This window comes from Eriocheir sinensis, chromosome 43, assembly GCF_024679095.1.
Source record: "Eriocheir sinensis breed Jianghai 21 chromosome 43, ASM2467909v1, whole genome shotgun sequence".
Taxonomy (NCBI): Eukaryota; Metazoa; Arthropoda; class Malacostraca; order Decapoda; family Varunidae; genus Eriocheir; species Eriocheir sinensis.
In genome coordinates, this window is record NC_066551.1 from 5,293,473 (window position 1) to 5,318,539 (window position 25,067).

At 39.1% G+C, this 25,067-nt stretch overlaps 2 protein-coding genes across 8 annotated transcripts; one reads left to right on the forward strand and one right to left on the reverse strand.

The window, feature by feature from the left end:
* Positions 1–1,248: 1,248 nt before the first annotated feature.
* LOC127010355 (protein TFG-like) lies at positions 1,249–12,599 on the reverse strand. 5 transcript variants are annotated; one of them, XM_050884307.1, is made up of 13 exons: positions 12,564–12,599; positions 11,308–11,412; positions 10,788–10,922; positions 10,319–10,459; positions 9,911–10,022; positions 9,516–9,634; positions 9,252–9,354; positions 8,641–8,706; positions 7,439–7,657; positions 5,905–5,949; positions 3,930–4,044; positions 3,584–3,745; positions 1,249–3,384 (listed from the first exon to the last, which is right to left on the reverse strand). In XM_050884307.1, the coding sequence occupies exons 2-13, from the start codon at positions 11,365–11,367 to the stop codon at positions 3,348–3,350; spliced, it is 1,314 nt and encodes a 437-aa protein (XP_050740264.1). In that variant the 5' UTR covers positions 11,368–11,412; positions 12,564–12,599; the 3' UTR covers positions 1,249–3,347. The 5 variants fall into 5 exon arrangements, with proteins under 5 accessions (XP_050740264.1, XP_050740265.1, XP_050740263.1 ...); XM_050884308.1 differs by having other exon boundaries at positions 10,328–10,459; positions 12,475–12,586; XM_050884306.1 differs by having other exon boundaries at positions 12,475–12,586.
* A 1,501-nt stretch (positions 12,600–14,100) lies between these two features.
* Positions 14,101–24,683, forward strand: LOC127010358 (rho GTPase-activating protein 19-like). Of its 3 annotated transcripts, none has more exons than XM_050884313.1 (11): positions 14,101–14,245; positions 17,238–17,381; positions 17,695–17,870; positions 18,226–18,435; positions 18,766–18,989; positions 19,571–19,657; positions 21,243–21,317; positions 21,423–21,683; positions 22,018–22,125; positions 22,282–22,821; positions 23,379–24,683. In XM_050884313.1, exons 2-11 carry the CDS (start codon positions 17,239–17,241, stop codon positions 24,486–24,488), a joined length of 2,934 nt encoding a protein of 977 aa, XP_050740270.1. In that variant the 5' UTR covers positions 14,101–14,245; position 17,238; the 3' UTR covers positions 24,489–24,683. The 3 variants fall into 3 exon arrangements, with proteins under 3 accessions (XP_050740270.1, XP_050740271.1, XP_050740273.1); XM_050884314.1 differs by having other exon boundaries at positions 22,282–22,515; XM_050884316.1 differs by lacking the exon at positions 22,282–22,821.
* The last annotated feature ends 384 nt before the right edge of the window (positions 24,684–25,067 follow it).

The following is a 25,067-nucleotide window of genomic DNA, read 5'->3' on the forward strand; positions in this document are numbered from 1 at the left end:
CAATTGCGTTGCTGCCCCACGGAGACACTCACTAAAATGTGTGGAAATCATCACTCACTGCTCAAACATTCTATACGCTCCATAATTTCTGCCCACAACTCACTTATTTCAAGCCTAACTAAGTCATCACACTCATAGGTGATATGGGGTTAATCAGCTGAAGATGACCACCGGACCACCCTAGGGAAGCATAGGGCCCCCCTCACTGCCCACTCTGCTAGGTGAGCTGGGGCACTGATGGAAGCACTCATGGTCTGCCCTATAAGCACACCACAAGATTATACAATAGCATTCAATGAGGTGACTTCCGATATGACAAGCTATACATGGCTTTTGGAATACATACACAATTTAGCTGTTTATTATTTCCAGCCTTTCAGGAGAGGGATTTTTTTGTTTTTTGTTTTGTTTTTTGTTGTTGTTGTTGTTGTTGTTGTTGTCTGTCTGCTTGCTACCACCAAATTTTCTCAAAAACAGATTAACATGTTGTCACCACGTTCATATGAAAATTTCCTCAGTGATCATCTCAAACTGATTAAATTTCAGGAAAATATGATCAAAACTGACCAGATAAGGAAATATAATACATATATCAAAGAATGAGTTTCACTTGGCATAAAAGATGTTGTCACATTGTGTACAATTGCAATTTCTTAATTTCTTTTAGATAGTTTGGTGACAGAGAAACAGACAGATGGACAATGACAATAACATTAGTACCCCCCTCAAAGGTGTGTGTTAATAATGAATAACAGGACTAGAGAAGAGTGAAGGAAGACCGGAGAAAACCCGAGAAAATATACACTCATTCATACATCAGCAAGGCCCCACTTCCTTTGCCAACAAGGGGCAAACACGATGTATCAGACATGAGAGAGGCAAGGGAAAGCTTACCCATTGAACTGCCTATTCACATTTACTCTCAAATCAAGCTTTTTTTTAAAGTAAAGGAAGCACCTAAATAATAATAAAAAAGCCCACTAAGTGCTACTCTTGCAAAAGAAAACAGAACTGAGTGGCCAGAAGAGATGGTCAATTTTGGATGGATACTCTTGATACTCCACTATTGAAAGAGTTCAAGTCTTAGGCAACAGGAAATATAGACAGAGAAGATTGTTCCAGAATTTACCAGCAAAAGAAATGAAACAGTAAAGATGCTTGTTAACTTTTGCATTAAGGATATGGCAAAATTCATAAGTTTCTATTTCAATGCCTGAGAAAATGAGCTTTGTAAAGTAAAACCCAGCAAGAGTGGAAGCTGTTTATTTGAAAAATAGTCATGAAGGGGAGGAGGCATTTAAATGACAGAAGATCCAGTGTTGAAGGGTAAGCATTAATAAGGGGGATATACCTGAGGATCAGAACAGAGGATATTGCCACCTTACATAAATTTAGATCATCCTTAGTTTAATAGGTGTGTGGATGCAAATGAAGGTAACATCTGCTTTACTTCACTAGGTAAATCATTTCTCTGTGTGTGTGTGTTTTCTAGTTTCTTGAGGCTTAAACTTCCTTAAATTCTGCTAACATGGAATGAGATGTTGTTCAAAATGCCGATAAGAAGACCTTCACAAACTGATCAGAGTTATTATTTTAAATTTTTGAACATACAGTGAACTTCTGCAAACCTAAATTACTTCAAAAAGTCTGATTTAATTCCACATTTCTGGACACATTTTAGAGGTAAACCAATCCTTTTGTCACCTCTGATGGAATATACATTTCTTCTTATTTAGCAACTGTCAGAGCCTTCAAGTTTTTTTTCTCATCTCTAATGGTACAATCAACAAAAAGGAGTATCGAGCAGCCATGGGTCAATTGCATAGTATCTGAGTATCTGCAGACATGGCGCTGTGTTGGTTAGGTGTGTACCATTGGGTAGAGGCCAGAATTATGAGACACTTTCGGTTCTCACATCAAATATTTCTAAAGGTCAAAGAGGGGATCAATCAGGTTCTAATGAGTGTCTTCTAAGTTCACGGTACAGAGGAAGGATCAAACTACCACCAGGGTCATAAAACTACTCCTGGAAATGCCCACAACTGATAAAAAGCTTTGTGAAATATGTGTACTTGGGAGATTAAATGTTTAAGACTAAGGCCCAGAGTCTAGCCATTGGTACCACCTAACCAATACAACACTCAAATTTAATTCAGTCTATTCAGTCGACTCATAGGTGCTCAATACTTTTTTGCCGACTGTACATGTTTTCCTTTTTTTAAAGACTGTTAAAGTTTGCAAAATATTTTGTAATTCGAATTGGACATACAGTCAGGGGTGATGCATGGATTATTTAAAAAAATGTTGATATAATTGAGTTATAGCAATGGCAGAGCTAAATTCCACCAATCTGCCCTCAACCCTTAGACAGCAGCAGTATTTGAAGAGTATCTCACCCCAAAATGAATGGTCTATATACAGTCACTGCCAACCTTAGGACCGTAGCATAAATATAGTTACGCCGCATAAGAGATGTTTTAACTATCATCTATACGTAGATTCTACCGCAATCTGGAAGAGTTGTTATATTTCTGCCATACAAAACTGACTGCCTGAATTTTGGACTGTCTATATGGACTTCCACTGCCGTCTAAGGGTCAATGGCTACTCATCCAGGCAGCTCCAGCACTTGACCCACTGATGACCAGGCCCTTCCTGCCTTCAAAACTCTCAGAGAAAATTTTAGTCCATCTTGAAATGTTTCTCACATGTTCCTTGCCAATAACCTGAATGGTAACAGGGATATTCATGCATTTTTTTCAGTAGAGGAGGGACTGCTGGTAATGCTCACCAAATAATAGCAACCTTGATATGCAGATGCTTACTATACTGTGTGGGAAAAGTTTATTATATCTTTTAAAATCATATAAGTAAGCAACTCATAATTTTTACTTAAATATAACCATGCAATTTGTTTTTTCATTTATAACCATGATTTAACAATATGTAAGTAACTCTTTTGAACATATATTAGTCATATGCATACTGTATTAAAAATACATTCCATACTATGAATATAAACTATATTTGGCATATACGTCACTTCACCTGCACTTTATTTTTATGAATATCTTTGCATATATGACTATCATTGATATCATATAACTACGTATTTCCTCTGTACTATCTTTATAACATTTAACATATTTAATCATCTGAATTGGTCCTTATTATACACTTTCAAATTTGGAGTGTTGGTAATACTTTAGCTTCCGTTAAGATCAGTAAATCTCTCACTACTCACTTTGTCTCACTTTTGTTCCTCAATAAATCATAGTAAACTTACACTTGCAGAAACAACCAGTGATGGCCAGCACGTGTTTCAGCCAGCTGCTTGATGCCTCTTGCTACTGTGGCCACTGCTGGTAGGTCTGTGGCCCATAACTGTAAAAGAAGTTAAAAATCTTAAATTGTAGTTTAAACGTGGAAGACATACGAAAGAAATAGCATATAACAGGAATAAAGATATCAATCACTCAATTTATTTGCTCTAATTACAGGCTCCTCTCAAAAGGGAAGATGTGGTTTCCTTTTGAGTATGCTTTAAAAGACTACTATCATCATATGAAATCAAATCAGTCACCTCATTTGTGGGCGTGGTCCTGCGGGAGGTGGTACTGGCTGGGCTGAAGAAGCTGGCACAGGGGGAGTTGTTCCAGCCTGGGAGGTGTAGTTGGGAGGGTACTGCTGGGTACTGGGATACGCCTGGCTGTACCCACTTGGTTGGCTGCTAGGAACTCCATACCTGTGAAGAACATTGCCGTAAAGCTGACTATATCTTCAAACTTTCATTCTATCTACAAATAACTCCCGGTTAGTCTTAATTGCAGAGAAGTCCAGGTTATTCCTTTCCATAAGCAGTCTTTGCCTTCCCATGATTCTCAGAGTTACAACAATCCTGGTCCTGTTGATATCTAGCTGTTTCTCACCCAGGGTACTGGTGGTAGCCTGGATAGTACTGCTGGGAGGTGTGGGCCTGGGAGGTGCTGGTGGCGGTGCTGGCTCCAACACTCACGTCAGGGGTGCTACTTCCATAGTGTTGACCTGTTATCATAAAAAAGAAGACCTCAGGATCTCATTTACCTTATTATATACTTACACTTTTAAAACTGAAGTTAATCTTTATATAGTAACATTACAGTATTTCTATGTAGCATATCCATCTCTCTATTTATTTCTAAACACAGAAGGCTCTCCATTTTGGTGATCTATTGGTACTGTAAACAGCGTCACCAAAATTTAAATAACCCAAGTGGTAGCATTATATGTCGAAGGGTCCAATTGACTCTGAGCCAAAACCCTTCTGTTGTGTTTGTTGATACTGTTGCAGAAGGTAATAGCATGGATTTGCAAGCAGTGAGTAAGGGATGCCACACTTTAGGCAGGAGGCAAATAAGACACACAAAGCAGTCAAGGAGTTGCTGTCGTTGGGGTCAGATGTGTGGCGGTGGCGGTCAAGGGAGATGCTGAAGAGGCGCCCGAGTTTGTCAAGTGAAGGAGTAAAGTGAAGCCCAGAAGATACATACTCAACTGCGGTCAACTTCCTTTGTTTACATTTTCCCATATTGTTTTGTCCACTAACTGCCTGACCAATATGTGTCATGTCATCTGATACACCAGTAACTGAAGGGACCTGCTCATGAGAAGCTGGTTGACAATAAAGTCCCACCTATACACACACACAAACAGAAGCACACACACACACACCATTTGTCACCTGAAAACACACCAACAAAAATGTTAGAGTCTCATAAGTCATTAACAAATATTAGAATAGAATTTCACTACATGGATGAAGAAATGAAGAAACTGATACATGGCAGTAGTAAGGTCCCCCACAAAAAAAAAAAGAAACATATAAACAAGATGGAAACTACTATATGAAGAGCAGACATCAATTTGGCCCCTGGCCTGAGTAGCTTAACATACCAAGAATGATTGGAAAGGTTGGGGCTGCCATCCATAAAAGAAAGAAGGCAGAGAGGACATGTTTGCAATGTTGAGTCATGAGTAGACAGAATTTACAAAAAATATCTTTTTGTGTGTGATGAAGGACCAACTAGATGACATGAAAGGAGGTTGAAAAAAAGTTTGTAAAATATCAAGAAATACAGCTTTTCCAATAGATGCATGGAAGGAAGGGGAAAAGGGGGGGATAGGTAGAAGACATTGAGGAGTAAGAAGGAAAATGAGAGATGTGGGAAGAAAGGTCACCCATGTTACTGAGGCATTTTTGCGTGTGTGTGTGTGTGTGTGTGTGTGTGTGTGTGTGTGTTTGTAATTCACCACGGCCTGATCACGAGTTGGACTCACTTTTGCCAGAAGGTACCCTACCAACGAGAGCAAGTGGTCATTATCGCCAGGACCTCACACACCACACCCCCCATCCCACTTGCTCAAGGGGGGACAGTAACCACTCCTAGTCAACCAGAAGAATCCGGCCTGAGCGGGGCTCGAACCACCGCCTGTTTGGCCGTTAAGCCTTGCAGCACAGTACTCTACCGATTGAGCCACTGGAGCGGTGTGTGTGTGTGCGTGTGTGTGTGTGTGTGTGTGTGTGTGTGTGTGTGTCTTTACCTAGCTGTGATGTACAGGAAAGAGCCACACTTGTGTGATCCTGATTCTGAGTCTGAATCTGTCTAATTTAACTTTAACTAACCTAATCTAACTTACAGTAAGCTAATGTAATGAGTATAATAATTAGTGAGCTTTTTTCCATTTGTTTTTACCCTTGAGCTGCTCCCTTTACTATAAAATAATAAATAAATAGATAAATGAGTGACAACAAACTAGAGAGCAAATCTGATGGTAGTCCCACCTTGATCAACCTTTACTGAGGGGTGAGTACCTGCATGCTGATTTACCAGGTGTGAATGAGCATGAAACACAATCAATGAAGATTACCTGGTTGATAAGAATAACGTCCTTGAGGTGAGGCAGAAACTGGAACTGAAGGAAAACATAAAATAAACTTCAAAACAACAACTAAACGCATTCACTCAAACCAACAAAAACATTTAAAAGAAACATGAAATCATAGGTAACTTTTGCACCTAAAACAAATGTACCATAACAAGAGAGCCCAGGAGAGGACAAGCAGCAAAAAGGAATCCGCTCCATATCAATGAGAGCAACAAAACTAACTCATAATATTCACTCTAGTCCAACGCATATATTAAGTCCATTTAGGTGGGGTCCAAACCTCTTCACAGCACAGCCGCATCACCCCCAATACATCACTCTCTCTCTCAAGTGTCAGCAACGTACTATTTGAAATTGTGTATCAAATATTCTGTATACATTGCGGGGATCATGTTACTTAACCCAGAAGCAGCGACGGGCCAAATTTGTGCCATGATATAAACCCCCAAAATAGATGATACATAAATTGATCACAAATGCTTTGATATATCTTATGAAATGGTTTGTGCGAGGGATGATTTTTTCTCATTTTTCTCGCTTAGAGGGACCATTAAGAAACATGATCCCCGCTGCTACCGGGTTAAAGGCTCCTCTAAGTGAATTAACGAGAAAAAATCATCACTCACGCAAATCATTATATAATATATATCAACGCATATGTGATCAGTTTATGCATCTTCTATTTTGGGGGATTTATGTCAAGTCAAAAATTTGTCCCATCGCTGGTACGCGGTAAAGCCACAAATTTGGCCCGTCGCTGCAAACAGGTTAAATAAGATTCGGCAGTGCTATGGTCAGGGGAGTCTCTGAGCAGACCCTGCCCAACCAGACTTCATAGTTGAGTCTGACTCGAAATGTTATCCTCATCCTCTCTACACTATTCTAATATTCTGGAGAGTTTAAACACATTCTACATTTTTCTGGGTATCTCTAAATCCTATGCTTAACTGACTTTTCTGTAACTTGTTTAATGTGATGAATAAGTAGCTCAAATCCACTTTCATAATATTCATTAAACTTTATCATCTTCTCTATGCTCTTCTAATATTCTGCACAGATGAACAATTTTTGAACATCTCAGTAATTTCTAAATCCTATGTTTAACTTGCTATTCTGTGATATATTTACTGTGATAGATAAACAGCACAGTCCACACCCCATATCTTCTAGAACATCTTGTTTCCATTCCTTAACATTTTACTATCATTTAGTTTTAATAGTACCTACAAGATGAATTTTGAAAAGTTTGTCGCCCTGTCTGTTGTCTCGCTTGGTTTTCTCAGTAACTTCTTGCATACAGACAAACTCTTTAGCATCTGAACTGCAACCTACATTCTGGCAAACTTAGCATATTCTAAAGCTACAGACATCCAATACAAAGCAATGGAGCAACTGCATTAAGTAAGCTATTACTACACAAGACATGTCAGTAATACTTACTACACTGTATCAACTTCATAATGTTTTCTTGATCAAGCAGTTTGCCAATGGTTAAAACATGAATGTTATGGCTTACCAGCACTATAGTTTGCATAGCTGGGTTGCTGTGGCTGTGGTGGTTGTTGTGGTTGTTGCTGCTGTGGTGGCTGCAGGGGCTTTGGTTGAGGAGGCTGTGATGATGGTACAGGCTGCTGCTGCTGCTGCTGGGATTGCTGGTAAGGGGCTACTGTGGGAGTGCTGGTAGCAGTTGTGCTGCTCTCAACTTGTGAACTGGTGGAGTTCACATTCCCCTCACCTAATTGATAACATATTATGTAGTAACTACTTTGAAGGATTCAAATTTAAAATACTAATTTCAGTAAATGACATCAATGATAGTTCTTTAGCTTTAATTTTAAATGCAATAAACCTCTAATTTACCAGGCACTTGTTTCCTTGCTTTTTAATTCCCTGGACACAAATTTGGATAATCAGAATTCCATAAAATCTTGTTGACCCCAAAAGTTACTTTCCAAAATACTGGCCTAGAGATGTATTCTCTGCATGACAATTATCAAATCTGAAGTCAATGGGAGTTTGCAGCCCCAGTAACCCCAGCCCTTTATCACTTCTCCCATTGACAAGTAAATTGTTAAACAATGCAGCCTTTGGTTAGGTCTTACATTAATAGTCCAATAATCTGGATGGACAGCTAGGGTAGCACAAGTCTTCTGCAGAGAATGTACCTCTAAGCAAACATTTTAAATGGAAACTTTGGGGGTCAACATACATGTGTTTTTTTCTCTCCTTCTGGCCAGGAAAATACAGTTAGAAAAAAAATCAGACTAACATGTTTTTCAGACAATCAACTCTCCCTCATTTTTGTTTCTGAAATTGAGTGTCGCTGTATGGGCACTGTTATATTTTTTTTAAAATTATTAACAAAGCTTTTCATGCACTATATTTGGGAGCAGAAATGTCTTGTTAACTATGCCTAAAAAAAGTTAATGAATTACATCATAATTCAGTCCAATTGCCAAAACTTGTTATAAAGCCAGGTACTGTTTGTGTTAGTATTTTCCATATGTCCACTGGGTATGGCTATTATGCTCATCTGCATTAACAAATCATTTGCTCTACAAGACTGTCTATTAAGTAGCAGGCTAAGCCATGGAGTGGGTTCCTGAACTTTAAGGGAGAGGTAAGTATGTTGCTACTGAGGTAATAATGCTGCTGCACATCATTCAGCTCTTGTCTCAGACTCAGGCTACAGACCATGCAGGGAACCAACAACTATACCTTCCGCTAACCCAAAAGAGGACATGATGTCTTGGTACACATTAGCTTCTTCAACATTTGATGCAACTACAAAAAAAATATATTGATAATAATTAAGGTAATAATAAAATATATAATGAGGAGCAAATTATGAAAATGTTTCCTTGACTAAAACTTTGCTTAACTAATATTATTTTCTTTTAATACATCATAGATTTTTAGGGTCAAACATGATAATGGTTTCAGAATAATGCTGAGACAAAGCAAGAACTTAATAATGAGGTGAATACACCACTGGGGATCAAATGTAACCTCTGTAAATGCTGAAACTGCTGTTGCTAAGAATTTCCTTCCCTCTTGTTTTTGCCACACATGCTGACTTTCACAATCCTTAACCCTCTTCTGTCTTTCCTGCCTCCTGTCACTGCCAACTTTACTATGAGATTCTTTCCACCAATAGTAGTTCCCATTTTATTTTTTCAGTGATTGTGCCAATTCATGCAAGTTTTCCTAAAATAATACTCATGGAATCAGACCCCTCTGATTCTAAATACAAAAAGATGAGGAGCTTGGATGATAAAACTATTATTATATTTTCTTTTCAAAGCAGTGCACAAACAATGAATACTCACCTTCACTTTGATTACTAGTAGATGAAGCTGGCGTCTGAGGGGCTGGCACAGTGGATACAGGTGGTAACGGCTGCTTCTGAGGCTGTTGTGGCTGCTTCTGCTTCTGTGGGAATGGATGAGCTGGTTACTGATAGTCATGAAGACTTAAAGGGTATCGGAGGAAGGCTATTGAGACACTGACAGGAGCTAGAATTAATTTTAATCAGGCTGTCTTTTGTTTCTTCTCTTCTTAATGAGCCTGTAGGAGTAAATCAAATGCCCAACCTGGAGTTCGGCCTGCTGGAGTGGGTCAAACTCTTTGGAAGAAACTGTTAACTGCTTCACTGGAGGAGGGGCCGGGGAAGATGCTGCTGCTGGGTTACCACAGCTGCTGCTGATCACACCTGCAGAAAGGAGTCTGAGTCTTGATGGAGCAACAACAAGCAAAAACGATTCTTACCAGAAAATTTGTATCAAGATTCCAGTACAGCCTGACAGGTATAAAACTCTCTCTCTTTCATCTGTGCTCCCTACACTAACCAGAGTGATAGCAAACCATAGACAGCTGCTTAGCATTGCTAGGAAAGCAACAGTAAACTATATTCACTGGCACACCTTTAGAAAATAATAATGGAACCCAACACTCCGATGAGAATATGCTTCTCAGACAAGGTTCCTACCTGTGTTTTCTGAAGCTGTTTTGGGCGCTGTCTCACCAAAGACATCCAGGGCATCCAGTAAAGCTGTGACTCGGTCCCTTATTGCACGCAGCTCCTGTCTTACAGCCGAACTCTAGACAAGAAATAACAAACCCATTGTTCATGGCAATGCAAGTATAATGAAAACCTTCAACATCCAAGTGCTATGAATCATTTGGACAAGTATATCTTGATAAATTGCTACACTTAGCCAAAGTATAAAATCTAACTTTGTGGACTTCTGCAGAAAGCTTTGTATCTTAATGATTCATAATTGTAATATGTTGGGACATAAACATCAGATTTATAGAGATTTTACTGAATTGACTTCTGGGCATAAAATGTGGGATTAACTCTCACTCAACAATGAAGAGAAACAATTGCCACCACCTGGCTTACTGATAGCTGTGACTCCTTTCCAGTGGTTTGTTGACCATTGAGAAGGATGGCAAGCTTTAGGATACGACTACACTGAATGGCAAATGCCAGATCAGAGCTGTCAAAGATGGTCACCAAGTCCCCATCCTCATCCTGCAAGGGAGACAACAGAAATTAGACAAAAAAAAAGAAAGGAAAAACATAATACCACATCATCCTACACACTGCCCACTTCTCATCCTGACTGTTATAAAAGCTACATATTTATGGAAACAACGCTTATGATGAAATATACAATTAACGTGACAAGCACACCTTTGTTAACATTTCTGGATCACTAAGACAAATTTTTCATTACTTCACAGATTCATAATAATTTCAGCATCTCAATGGTGTTCTACAAATCTAAATAATGGATATCAGGCACTCAAACAATACAAAAATATTTCAAAACAGATGAAGGACTGAAATCAATACACACTTTATACTTGAGAGTGATGTCATCATCTGGGGAGAGTGAGCCGCGAAACACTCGCTGCATCATCAGTATGAGCTCATCGTAGGTCATGTCTTCGTTGTGTATTGGAATACGTCGGATGTCATTCCCTAACTGAGCCTGTAATTAGAATTTTGAATGTGAACAAGTATTATAACATTAGTCTTTCAGCATCAATACTATATTTATGAAAAGGTAAAATTAATATATCTTTAGTCTGATATTTTTCTGAATTAGCAGCAAACATTCAAACTGCTTCTACTCAGGTAAAAACTTATATGCATTATATAAGGAACTATCTTAAAATATCTGATTGTCAATCTGTATATACCATTTGCACTCATAAAAATGATCTCTTGTATACATAATTTCAAATAGTACAAGCTGAAATAATCATTGGTAAAAATCTGCCTTTTAAACTGTAAAAAGAAATTGTCAAGAGGAAATTACAAATTCATGAGAAATTTTTGCTTGTTTGTTTATTGAGGAAAGCCACGCCTCTCACCTTGATGATTAGTTTCCCAGAGAGGTCCAGGCCACTGTCACTGCTGCCGCCGCCACTCATCTTGCCTCACTGCTCGCTTCACCTTCGGGGCAATTACTTTTACCTCTGAAAGAAAAACAGTAAATAAGTCCATACAGAAACCACAAAGTTGACCTACTAACCCACTGCCAAAATATCACCTACCTGGGCTAAATTCTTGTCGGACATTCTTTCCTGTCCTGTGATGTTCCAAGGTATCAGTAGTCTATGCTTGTAAAAACTAATCACTTTCCAGTGTCATAAGTTAGAGGTTTATCAAAACAACACGTCACTTACCTGTCCTAAATTCTTGCAGGCCTTTCTTTCCTACTGTTCTGTGATGCTCCTAGGTACCAAAAAACACTTCAATAGTCTGTGCTTGTAAAAACTAATCGCTTTCTGGTGTCACGAGATAGAGGTTTGTCAAAACAACACGTCACCTACCTGTCCTAAATTCTTGCAGGCCTTTCTTTCCTACTGTTCTGTGATGCTCCAAGGTACCAAAAAACACTTCAATAGTCTGTGCTTGTAAAAAATAATCACTTTCTGGTGTCATGAGATAAAGGTTAATCAAAACAAACACGGATTTATCACCTTGAGTTTCCTGCGCTATGTTTTGCTATGTTCTTACGGGGCCCTATTTCCTACTGACCTGTGACCTTGTTGACCTTCTAAACTGTCATACATACATGGGAGTGTCTCTTCTTGGGGTGGTTATTGCCCCTGTGCCTCGCTCCGTCACACAAACACACAAACAAGTACACAAACACGGTAATCTCTGGTGTGTTTTTATGGGTCACTTTCCCTACTGACCTGTGACCTTATTGACCTTCTAAACTGTCATGCGTATGTGGGAGTGTCTCTTCTTGAGGTGGTTATTGCCCCTGTGCCCTGCTCCGTCACACAAACAAGTACCAAACACGGTAATCTATGTTTTTATGGGTCACTTTCCCTACTGACCTGTTACCTTATTGACCTTCTAAGCTGTCATGTGTATGTGAGTGTCTCTTCTTGAGGTGGTTATTGCCCCTGTGCCTCGCTCCGTCACACAAACAAACACACGCAAACACGGTGACCTGTGTTGTTCTTACGGGCCACTCTCTCCTCCTGACCTGTGACCTTATTGACCTTCTAAACTGTCATACGTACGTGGGTGTGTCTTCTCCTGAGGTGGTTATTGCCCCTGTGCCTTACTCTGTCACACAAACACACACAAACACACACACAAACACCGTCACCTGATTGCCCGTCACTGTCAACAGGAGTCACAAAATTGTTGTACTTACCACATTGTATTATTATTATTTTTTTTTTTTACAGCAATGGAGGCAGCTCAAGGGCAAAACACAAAAACAGCAGCAGAAAAAACCAACTAGACGCTACTCAATACAAAAGCAGAAAGAACAAGAAGCCTTGGAAGAAGGGGCAATCATTTCGGGGATGATCGAGGTGTCTTAATACTCTCCTTTTGACTAAAGTACACTGCTTACGGCATATCCTTTCAGTCAATATAGTCACAAATAGCTTTACCATCATAATCTATCAACATATGAGCGCGTACAAGCAGGTTTTTTTTTTATTCCACTAAACTTTTTCTATCATATATCCTATCCTTGTCATGTTATATAGAATGAATTGTCCAACCAGGTGAGTAAACCAGATGAGTAATCCCACACAAACTACGATATCGAGTTATACATCTTAATAAGTCCTTAATTATTGGTGTCTATGGTATGAGTTGGAAGGATTATCGTGTTTTGGAGGGAGTTATCGTGCATCTGAGAACGTTGCTGTCAACCCTCACCGATAACACTCATTATTACGTGGAACTTGTTTTTGACGTTAAATAAATGGTTCAAATGACTGTATAATTAAATAAAGTCGATTTTTTGTAATGAGGAAAGCTTCGTGGTGTGTTTTCAGGGACTGGTACGGTATATCCTTGGTTTAGTATTGTAGAAAAAATGTATAGTTGCCTTTTGTACATATAAACTCTATATTAAAACTACCAGCATCTTTAATAATAGATAAATAAACAAATAAACATAAATATATAAATAAATAGACGCATAAACTAATAAAGGGAAAGGGGGAGAAATATAGTGGAAAGAAGGAGAGTCAGTCTATAAAAAGATGAACGAATAAAAGAAAAAAACTAGAAAGCAAAACTAAGCAGATGCATATGAGAAAAGTTAATTGTTTACATTAAAGCCATAAAAGGATAAGGAGCCATTGCCTAGACGTCTTGCTACGCGGTCTGCCATTGGTGGAAAAGTAATTAAAGTGGATGAGAGAGAAGTGGACTTGTTACGTGTGAAAATTGTACTTGTTCGTTGCCTCTTCTTCTTCTTCTAATCTTTATTCTTTTTACGGGTAAGGGGGTCTAAGGAAAGTGCAGGAAATATATTAGAGTCACAAGAGGCTACCCACCGCTAGAGGCCTATGAAAGCTATGATAAAGGTATTTTTTCAGTTATTGGAGGTCCAGGTAAAATATATATACTATTAAATCCAGTTTAGTAATATGGATGCGTGGGATAAACCTTTGTAACGGCTCCCACTATGTTTTTTCTTCTCCAGTTCTGTTGCTGTTTCTTCGTCTTCCCCTCCTCCTCCTCCTTTCAGTTGCATGTTCACGTTTTTATTTCCAGTCTTTCCACAAATTCTACACAAATATCACATACGAAAAGAAACTCAAAACCAAGATCAAGCTCATGCCCCACTCTCCTGACATCCTTTGACATCAAGATCAAGCGCCAGTCTCCCGTTAGCCAATCACGTGACGGCTTACAAAAACAAACGGGAATTCGAATGTTGACGTTTTGGTGTGCTTGATAAAAGTCTCGTATTTCTCGTGTTTTAGAGGGCTTCAAGTGGCTGACCAAGGACCTGAGGATACCTTATTCCCTAAGCTATGAAAGGTAAACACTGAAGACTAGCTAGTGTTAAGGAGAGGTTCAGGGGGCGTGTGAGAAGAGGAAGGGGTGGGCTGACCTCTCATGGCTTACACGGAGTTAACAAGGGCTGGGTGGATGTTAATTTCAGGACAATTCTTTTTTTTCTTCTTATGGCTTATTAGTTATTCAGACTAAGATGTTCCGTATGGTGTAATTATCCGGGAAGCCAGGAATGTATACGGGAGGGTAATTGGAGCAGCCGTAATGTTTGAAATCTGTTCTTGACAACTTCGAGAATGAATCATGAGTAATTTTTTTGTTCCCTGTAGAGATAAGATGATGTTCCGCGTGGTTTTAATTCCCAGAAAGTCTTGCATACATAAAAAAAAATAATGAGAGCAGCCGTGGTATGTGAAATTCGATTCTGACAACTTCGAAAACGAGTTACTTGCATGAGCTCCATAATTTGCTTGTTCCCTATTCAGATAAGGTGATGTTCCGCGTGGTTTTAATTCCCAGAAAGTCTTGCATACCTGAAAAAAAAATAATGAGAGCAGCCGTGGTATGTGAAATTTAGGGTTGCACCGATAAGCAATTTGGCCGATTACCGATTACCGATTAATCGGTAACCAATAATCGGCCGATACCGATTAATCGGCCAATTATTTATAAATTGTAAATGTGATTAATCTTCACTAATTACTGGACACTGGTACCACAAAGTTAAAGACATACCGTAACCCTCATGTTTACAACTTTGTTTACTGCCCAACTGTCATCTGCATGGAGAACAAATACGTCTAGTAATTTGTTACTTATAATTTAGCCTTGCTTTGTGGAAACATCCTGATTTTAATATGTTAGAATTTCCCAGTTTTCTCGTTCTTGTGGTGATCCTAGATGCTACTAGAAATGGTAGTGTACAGAAAGTTTATCAATCTCTCGAGTCTTCTACTAATTTACTGTCTTATGCACGGCAGGCTTGGTGAAGGATGTTACCCAATTAATGTTTTTACATTACAATTTAAGAGTGTTTAACTTCAAGTGCTGAGTAAAATCACTTGTCTAGTTCCATACTTTTCATGATATATTACAATAACTTATTTCCATATGCACGGCAGGCTTGGTGAAGGACATTACTCAGTTACTGTATTAAGCAGCTTGAAATAGGCATATAATTTTTCTTGGTTGTAATATAAAGTAAGATGTTGATTTTTTTTTCTAGTTTCAAAGTTGAAGCAAATACCAGTGCTTCAGTTCATATCATAATTTTATATATCAATTTTAATTACATAATATACATTTGCATAGGGACTTGTTGGAAATAAATGCTGTGGAAAGGTATCAGAGTTTTGGTAACATCACCATCCTTACATTAACATTATTAGTATTGTGTTATGTACACTGTACTATAAAAGAGAGAAAAAATAATAATCGGCCCCGATTAATCGGTCAAAAGACCGATTACCGATTAATCGGCAAAGTGGCCGATTAGGCCGATTACCGATTACTTACCGATTAATCGGTGCAACCCTAGTGAAATTCGATTCTGACAACTTCGAAAACGAGTTACTTGCATGAGCTCCATAATTTGCTTGTTCCCTATTCAGATAAGGTGATGTTCCGCGTGGTTTTAATTCCCAGAAAGTCTTGCATACATAAAAAAAAATAATGAGAGCAGCCGTGGTATGTGAAATTCGATTCTGACAACTTCGAAAATGAGTTACTTGCATGAGCTCCATAATTTGCTTGTTCCCTATTCAGATAAGGTGATGTTCTGCGTGTTTTTTATTTATTCCCAGGAAAGCTATGACTATAAAAAGGATGAGAAGCTAATTAGAGCAGTTTTGATGTGTGAAATATGGTCTTGACAACTTCGAAAATGAGGCACATCCATGAGTAATTTTTAACTCCCTAGTCAGCTTGTTAATTCCCTGTTCAGATTAAAAAATGTTCTGTGTGATTTTACTTATTGAGAAAGCCATGCATAGGATAGGATGAAAAAAACAATGTAAAATATGGTCTTGACAATGAGGCACACCCATGAGTTCTTAGCTCCCTGGTCAGCTTGTTCCCTGTTCAGATTAGACGATGTTCTGCATGGTTTTAATTATTGGGAAAGCCGCGCATATAAAAGAATGAGAAACTAACTAGAGCAGCCGAGAGAAAAATCTGATCTTGACAACTTGGAAAATGAGGCACATCCATGATAGCTCAATAGTTGCTTGTTCCCTGCAGATAAGATGATATTCCACGGGGTTTTAATTACAATGATTGGGAAGGCCATGTGTATAAAAGGATGTGACACTAATAAGAGCAGCAGTAATGTATGAGATCCGAGCTTGATAACTTTGAAAATGAGGGACTTCCATGAGTATTTAGCTTCTTGGTCTCATTTTCACTTCTTCTTCTGTACTTAGCTTCTTGATCTCATTTTTACTTCTGCTTTGTATCGGTTCTTTGATCTTTACACCTTCATTTCCCTTCTTTGTCTCACTTAATCATTTTTCTCTCAGTTTCCAGCTTTCAACCAAGAATGTTTTCAGTAGTAAGATTATGTGTATTTTTAGTGGCAAAAGTTTTGTGTAGGAAACTATTATTACCATACCAGAAACAAGTAATATGAAGTGGAAACTGTCATAAAGAGAGATGAATTGCATGTTATGACCTATCAAATAAAATAGTATCAACCAACGGAGCGAGGTTGGTGTAAGGCTGTAATTTTACCCTTTGATATCACTTTTATCCCATCCACTGCAATTGGCATAGATTTGGCTTTCACTGGTAGCCTGGTAACATATACTCCCAGGTCTTTCTCTGCCTCTGTGGTAGAGAGTGGAGTGTTTCCCATGTGGTATTGGTAGGCTGGATATCCCCTCCCAATTTAAGGTGAATGACTTTACATTTTACTTCACTGAATTGTAGCAGCCACGTTTTGTTCCATTCCTGTAGCTTGGTGATGTCTTCTTGTAGGAAATCCGTAGTCAAGGGGTTAATAACAGTGTGTGATTTCTAGCATGAATGAGACACAGACGCAGAACGAGAGCAACGATGGGTGCATACAGAAGCAGCTGTGGCGCCTACGACATGAGGACCCCACCCAGTACCACACCCTTGTTAAGATGCACCTCTCCTTTGCCACAGACCTCCCAACAGACCAGTGAGTATATGCTTTTTTCTTCTTTGTGATATGTGTTCTCTATCACTGAATTCTTCCCAAGTTCCACAGTCCACCCCCATTTCTTTATCCTTTCTGTTTTCTTCCTTCTTTTACACACTTTCTTTTCTTTCGTTTTTTTTCTGTACTTGCATTTTTTTACATTTTGACCAGATCTCTTACCATAATACATCTGAGAGGTATTTGAAAACTTTATTATGTATATATTTCATACCTGATTAAAAATTACAGCACATATGATGGTTATTTAAAAGTGTTCAGTGTTTTCATACCTCACTAATGTCTTTTCACAAAGGTGCGACAGCCGTGCAAGTGAAACCACATCAAGCCGGCGGTGGCAGCTGACGCCCCTCATCAAGAAGCTAAGCCGAGCGGCCGTGTCCAGCAAGGGGGTGATGGAAGGGGCGCCCCTCACTCAGGAGGGGGTGTGCCAAGTCTTCCAACTCATACACTACCTCAACAAAGAAAACAGTGAGTGTCATGTACCATATGAATACTACTACATCTGGTGTAATTCATTTTAAAAAGAGTTGTAAAGTGTTAAGATAGCCTAGCCTTTGGGAAACTGCATGTAATATTTTTTTATAAGGTTGATTATTAAAATAGAGTAACCTTAAAAAAACTGCTCTAACTAATTTTGTATAGGATCATTATTAAAATAGACTAGTCTTTAGGAAACCATGTAATTGACTTTATATAGAGTTGTTGTTAAAATGGATTAGCATCTGGAGAACTGCATGATGTTTCTTTGAATCCTCCTGCTTAGAAACTTGAAAGGCCAATGTTTGGAAATAATATCTTCATTCTTTTCTTTTTTGCTTTCCAGACATTACACAAGAGGGACTGTTTCGCAAGAGTGGCAGCCTCAGTAGACAGCAGGAACTGAAGACGCTGCTTAATGCCGGTGCTGACCTCAACCTCGATAGTGGCATATACTCACCCCATGACTGCGCTTCTGTCCTGAAGAGCTTCCTGGCTGACCTCCCTGAACCACTGCTTACAGAAGGCCACTATCCAATCCACTGCAGAATAGCTGGTAAGTATTTTGTTTCCCATTTATAATTTCCACTCTCATTTGCTGTCTTAATGAATGAGCTTTTATCTACTATGCTGAGGCTATGCAAGGTTGTGATTTTAAGAGCATAGCTATTTGATTTTTTTAACGGAACATTTCAACCATTGATGATAAATGATGTGTATTGTGTATCATCGAAATTGATCTCTCTTCTGGCCTCACATCCTTTACTCTTTTACTGGAGCACCACTTAGCAGGCTTTTGTTTGCTGTTTGTTGTGTCATTTAGTTGTTTCCATTGATGTAAAAAAAAAATGCAACAATGTGTGTGTGTGTGTGTCTGCTATGCTAGAGATGCTGCAGTCCCACATGAGCCACGACCAGAAGGAGGCTGTCCATGCCCGCCAGATCAAGGCCCTGAGGCTCCTGTTTTTACTGCTGCCACCGGAGAATTACCAGCTTCTGCACGACCTCCTCATCCTGCTTCACAGAGTTGCGTCGCATCAGAAACAGAACCTCATGTCTGCCATCAATTTAGGCACCATGTTTGCCCCACATATCCTCTGCCCTAGAAAGGTGTGTGTTACTTTTGGTTATTATAAAGAAAATATAAACTAATTGGTTGATTTTAAGTACTTAGGGAAAATACTTAAGTTCTTAGGGATAGTTCTGTGTAAGTATGAGAGCATGGAGGAATAAGTAAGGTGTGAGAAAGAGTAAGTAAAGAGTAAGTAATTGAGAGCAGTGAAGGGCAGACAGGTGATCAGTTCATTGGAGAGAGTTATGAAAGGAAGAAGTGTGAGCATAGGAGTAAAGAAGAGGGTAACAACAGCATTAGCCTCCCAACTCTCATATGCATCAGAGACATGGACGTGGAATGTAGTAGCACAGAAATCATGAATACAAGCAATGGAAATGAGCTATAGTATAAGAGGTCTATGTGGTGTGTCAAGATGGAATGGAGAAAGTAATGAATAGTATATATGAATGGGTGAAGCGTGGTGCTCTGAGATGGTGTGGACATGTGATGAAACTGAATGACGATAATTTGATGAGAGTATACGAGCCCACCACATGTAAGAACTAATTTCGATATATATTCCTTCAGTGGTCATGATTGTATTTATAATGACTGGCATGATCTTCCTTTATTCCAGATGACTCCTAATGACCTCCAGTACCTCTCAGGATCACTTAGCATTGCCGTGGCCTTCATGATTGAGCAGGTCCCTCATCTGTTTCAGGTAATATTTAAGAACATTCATGTCGGTAAGCTTTTTCTTATTAATAGGCTCTTAAAGTAATCCTCTTCTTTTCTTCTCTCGTAACCCGTTCACTGCTATTGGCATGGATTTCGCCTTCACTGGTAGCCTGGTAACATATACTCCTATGTGGTATTGGTGTGCTGGATATCCCCTCCCAAGGTGCATGACTTTACATTTTTCTTCATTGAATTGTAGCAGCCACTTTTTGTTCTATTCTTGTAGTTGGTGATGTCTTCTTGTAGGAAATCCACAGTCGAGGGATTAAGTAATAAAACCATGAACCATTTAATACCAACCTGAGCAGATTTTCATAACCTCTCTTCTTAGACTGAGGAGGGATGGGAAATATAGACTTTATATTATGTGAGAGATCAGCAGAAATACACGTCATTGCTGCAAACAGTTGAACTGTTATTCTAAATTCAGTCTCCTGTGGATAATTTTTTTTGCTAAACTCTAATGAATTGTGCTTAAGATTTCGTGTATTAGACACTTTCGGTTCTCACATCAACCACCATATTTGACGGCTTATAAGACGCACCCCCAATTTCGGCAGGCATTTGAAAAAAATATATAATAAACAGGTTTGAAACACGAGTGTTTCACTGTGTTAATACAGTTTCTCTAATGAAAATTTTTCGCCCGACATTCACAGCCCTCCCCACTATCAGGTCATTATTAAAGTTTCACATGTATTCAGATCATTATCAAATCCCAATACTTTATATTTAAAACCCTTAATATTTGCTGGGACCTACCAGAATTGGTCCTTCTTATAGACTCAAGGGTACTGCTTTGAGACGTAAACAAACATGGCGGAGACAGCGACATTCAATGGGGTATTGGGTATAAAGTTTGTGCATCATATTTCTTTAATTATTATTCTACATCATAAGTCTAGTTATAATATTCTAGTACATTTTTAAAACATAAGGAAGCGTGAAACTTCAAACTTGAATGTGCTTCAATGTTTGTTGAACACATATGTGAAGTAAAAATGTTAAAATATAAGCGCAAAATGGAGAAACAGGCACTTGTAAATATCGAAGAATAACCAATCTTCTCAATATCTCATTAATATTATCCATATATTATTTGTGTTTATCAATCAAACAAAGTTACACTAGTTTGTTTAGGTACAAGCATTAAGTCACTTAATTTTCTTCCTGACTGGTGTCATTTTATATGAAGTAGTGGTAAGTAGTACTGTTATACATGTGCCATTGCTGCACTAAAACTTCACCCAAAGCTGAACCTTGACCTTATAAAATGCAGGGTGTTTTTCTGGGACATTTTCTAAAGGTCAAAGAGGGGATCAATCAGGTTATATGTTTTTATTTATTTATTTTTTATTTTATATATATATTTTTTTTCACGGTACAGAAAAAAAGGTCATACTACCACTAGTGTCATAAAACTACTCCTGGAAATGCCCAAAACTATATGAAAGCCTTGTAAAATAGGTGAACATGAGACAAAATGTTTTAAAATACGACCCTTAGTGTATTATTAAATTTGTCCCTAAATACCCCAATTGTTCTTATGACTTTTGTTTCCATCTCAGGTTCCCTTGGAGTTGGAGTATGATGTCAGGCAGTACTGGAGCAACAAAAGGAGGATGAATCAACAGTTATCTAAGGCAAGTAGAGAGACTAGCATAATACATACAGTCTAAATTCATTGATATATTTGTTACTGAGAAATTATGTCCTTTTAGTAACATTTTTATGTATCCCATTTTCAGCGCTCTCTGACGGATGCCCCGACCAACACAATATTCACTTTCATTGACCGTGAATTGACCGCCCAAGCTAATGACAAGGACGTGACGGAAGTGGCTCTAGCCGAGTTGTATGCTTACGTCCAAGCTTTGCCAGACTCGGCAAAGAAGCGGAAGTTGATCAAACAGTTCAACACCGCCAGTGGCCTCGGAACGCCACAGCTCAACCACAGCATCAGCAAGAAGGCCGAGGCCCGAGGGAAGAGATTAGGGGAGTCAATAAAGGTGGGTTGTGAGGCCATATTTAGCACATCTATTACATGAAAGAGCATCTGGATTAGAGGGTTAGTTAGATAATTTATATTCCCCATTTTTCCATGTAAATATTTCAATAACAAACATTACATAAACTTGCAATGTTAATTAAATATGATGGTCCTGTTAACTGCATGTCAAATATTCTCTTTGCATGATAATGCTAAATTCATTACTGCATGTGTTATTAATTCTATGCTTTCTTTGGTACTCATCACCAAAGTAATGTTAAAGGATTGTCAGTTTTGGCTTCAACACGCTTTTGATGTGATGCACTAACATGGTCCGCCCTGCAACTTTTCAGAAGCACCTTTTCAACAAGACAGTGAAACCCTCCAAGATAAAGTGCCAGCCTTTCTCCTCCATTGACTACACTAGAGTCAAGCGCACCAACAGCGAAGATATACTAACCGTGAGTTTGAGGGTACTGATGCTTTTCTCTATGTGCATTTTCTTGAAATTGGCTTTTTGAACACAAACTGAATAACTTAAATCAGCATTTGTCATTCCATATGTGTTCAAGCATGCTTAATCTGCATTTTCTGCTAATTGTGAGCATGTGTTGCAGAGTCCCTCCGCCAGATCGCCTGAACTGCGAATGTTCCGCCATAATCCAGAACTCGGCAGCTTTCCCAGTCAGATGAAAGCCAAATCCCTTGAAGATCTGTCCTCATCTTTCAGCAGTCATCAATCCTTTATTTCTGGCAGCACCACCGAGTCTTTCATATCAACCATTGTTCATCCAGCCTTTCATCCCAACATGAATCCTCTTGAAGGAGCAAAGCACATGTTATTACCACTGGTAAAGAACAAATATAAGCAACTTTCTGTTACTTCTGACAGCAGCTCCATAACTGAACTCTCCTCCCCTGTCTCAAACCCTCCTTCCTTAACCCCAACCTGTGAGACAGTTGATGGAAGGGAGTGTTACCCCTATCAGTCCTTTGAGACCCCGCCAGCAGAATGTCCCAAGAGTGTAAACATTCCATCTATTGATGTGGAAAATGCCACCCCTTGGGACATTAGCATAACATCAACACCAGCCAACCCCCAGCTGGAAATACACTCCCCCATCTCCCAGGCCATGATGAGGGCCAGCATCCCCCAGGTATTGTGATTTATGCAGCACTGATACATGTACAGTAAGTTCATGCATGTGCTTCACAGCTGAGTGACAGGGTTGTGCATACTGCTTTATACTGCAGCTGTAATTAATCTGCTCATGCAAGAAAGTTAATGAAACAATTTTAACTATAAAAATGATAAAGAATATAATATAGATTAAAGTAAATACATTCCAAGGAAGTTTACACCCAGGATTTGTGCATGGGTATGGATTGTCATTAAGCTCTTTTTTTCATAATTTCTATCTAACTCTGAGGATTTTTTCATCAACTACATTGGCACCTCAGAGGTGCAAGCACCATCTGAAGGTTGTTTGGTAATGGACAAAACAAACCCCTGCTTGGTGTCCTGTGCCTGGCCAGAGGTTAATGAAGTAGGAGGGATGACCCTTGTTAGAAATGAAAACCTTAGTGACATTATTAGTGGGTTAGCCTTTGCTTAATTTTAGACCAAATATTCTTTTATTTGTCTTATTCTTCAAACATAACATAAATGAGGTTGGTGTGATGATAGGTACTGATTTCCATTTCCTCATTTCAGAGAGTAATAATGACTCCAAGGAGCCGCTGTCCAATCATCGTTAATTCCTCAACAAGTTTATCAAGCGTGGCCATCCCCGAGGAGAATTCTCAGACGCCAATGTCAGAGAGCGGCAGGCAACAGTTGGCTGCTTCTGAGGAAAACCTGCACACTCCTGTCATTACTAACCCTAAAGCACTCCTCAGTTCCCCTCCCAACACAGTACAGCCCCAGACATATTCCACCAATGGGAGCAGTTCCTCCCTGGACTGCATTGCTGACTCTGAAGAGGAAAATAATCATAAAGCAAAAGAACAATCACTCAAAGAGACTGGCGAGACAAAGTTAAGTCGCTGGGGTTCATCAACTCTAAGACGCACTCTGAGTTCTGCCAGTTCGACAACTTCTCTCTTTGGCAATTTTTTCCGCCACCTCAGTACCACCTCGCTTTCCCAGTTGGCAACAAAGCTTACCACAGCTACTTCTGTTCGTAGCACTGAGGCTGAGGAGGAAGAGGAAGAGGAGCGTGAGTCATGTGATGATCTGGACGAATCTCTCTCTAGTGTGTTCAAAGGTTACCTCCTTAGTCGTAGTATCCTCACTGATAGTCCAGTTGACCTGTCTACGCTGTACATTGATGACGAGGCCAAAGATGATGATGCTGACTTGAGGGTTGGAAGTAAAAGTGACAGTGATAATGGAGATGACTTAGGAGACTCTGCCTATGAGAGCTCACACCCACCCAGTAAGACAACTTCACGTCAGTGTTCTAAAGCATCTCTGAGTTCATTGGATTCTGCTCATGAATTGTGTACTGGTACAGAATTATCAGAATCATTGTTATATTGCTTGGATGGTCATGAACCCTCTCCGTCTGTATCCTCAGTAACAGAGAAGTGCAATGGTGAAAGCAAACAACTTATGTATACTAAGGAAGCACAGAACCACAATGCAGTATCACAGGAACAGCCTAGTGTTGGTGAGCAGCCCTCAGGTCTATACTCCTGTTCACCAGATGGTCGTTGCCAGTCTCTGCTTAAAACGAAGCAGGGTACTCCAGTGCCACAGCGTGAGTCCAATCATTCTATTAATGGGAGTACGTGCGGGGTATTCTTTGAAACTTCCTTTTGAGATTCTGCAGAGAACTAAGAAGAATTTTTTTTGTTTTTCACCTAAGTAGTTGAGAAAAGACGAGGCTTTAAGCTTTCATTTAGTTGATATTATGTTTCAATATTATTTTAGTTATACATTTTATACTCAGACCTGTATTTGCACTATTACCAAATGTATTCAATAAATTTTTATATAAATCTGTAAGACATGTAATATATGATCTTTTTTTCTCTTTATTCATAATCCGCATCACACTCAGTTCACTATATATAGACTGAACATACTTGAAGGTAGAAATCTTAAAACACTTATCGAAGCTATTCTTTGAGGTTTGTTAAGCAATCCATCTTAACCCCTTGACTATGGACTTCCTATAAGAAGACATCACCAAGTTACAGGAATGGAACAAAAAGTGGCTGCTACAATTCAATGAAGAAAAATGTAAAGTCCTGCACCTTGGGAGGGGATATCCAGCATACCAATACCACATGGGAAACACTCCACTATCCACCACAGAGGCAGAGAAAGATCTGGGAGTATAAGTTACCAGACAACCAGTGAACCCCAGATCCATGTCAATCGCAGCGGACGGGTTAA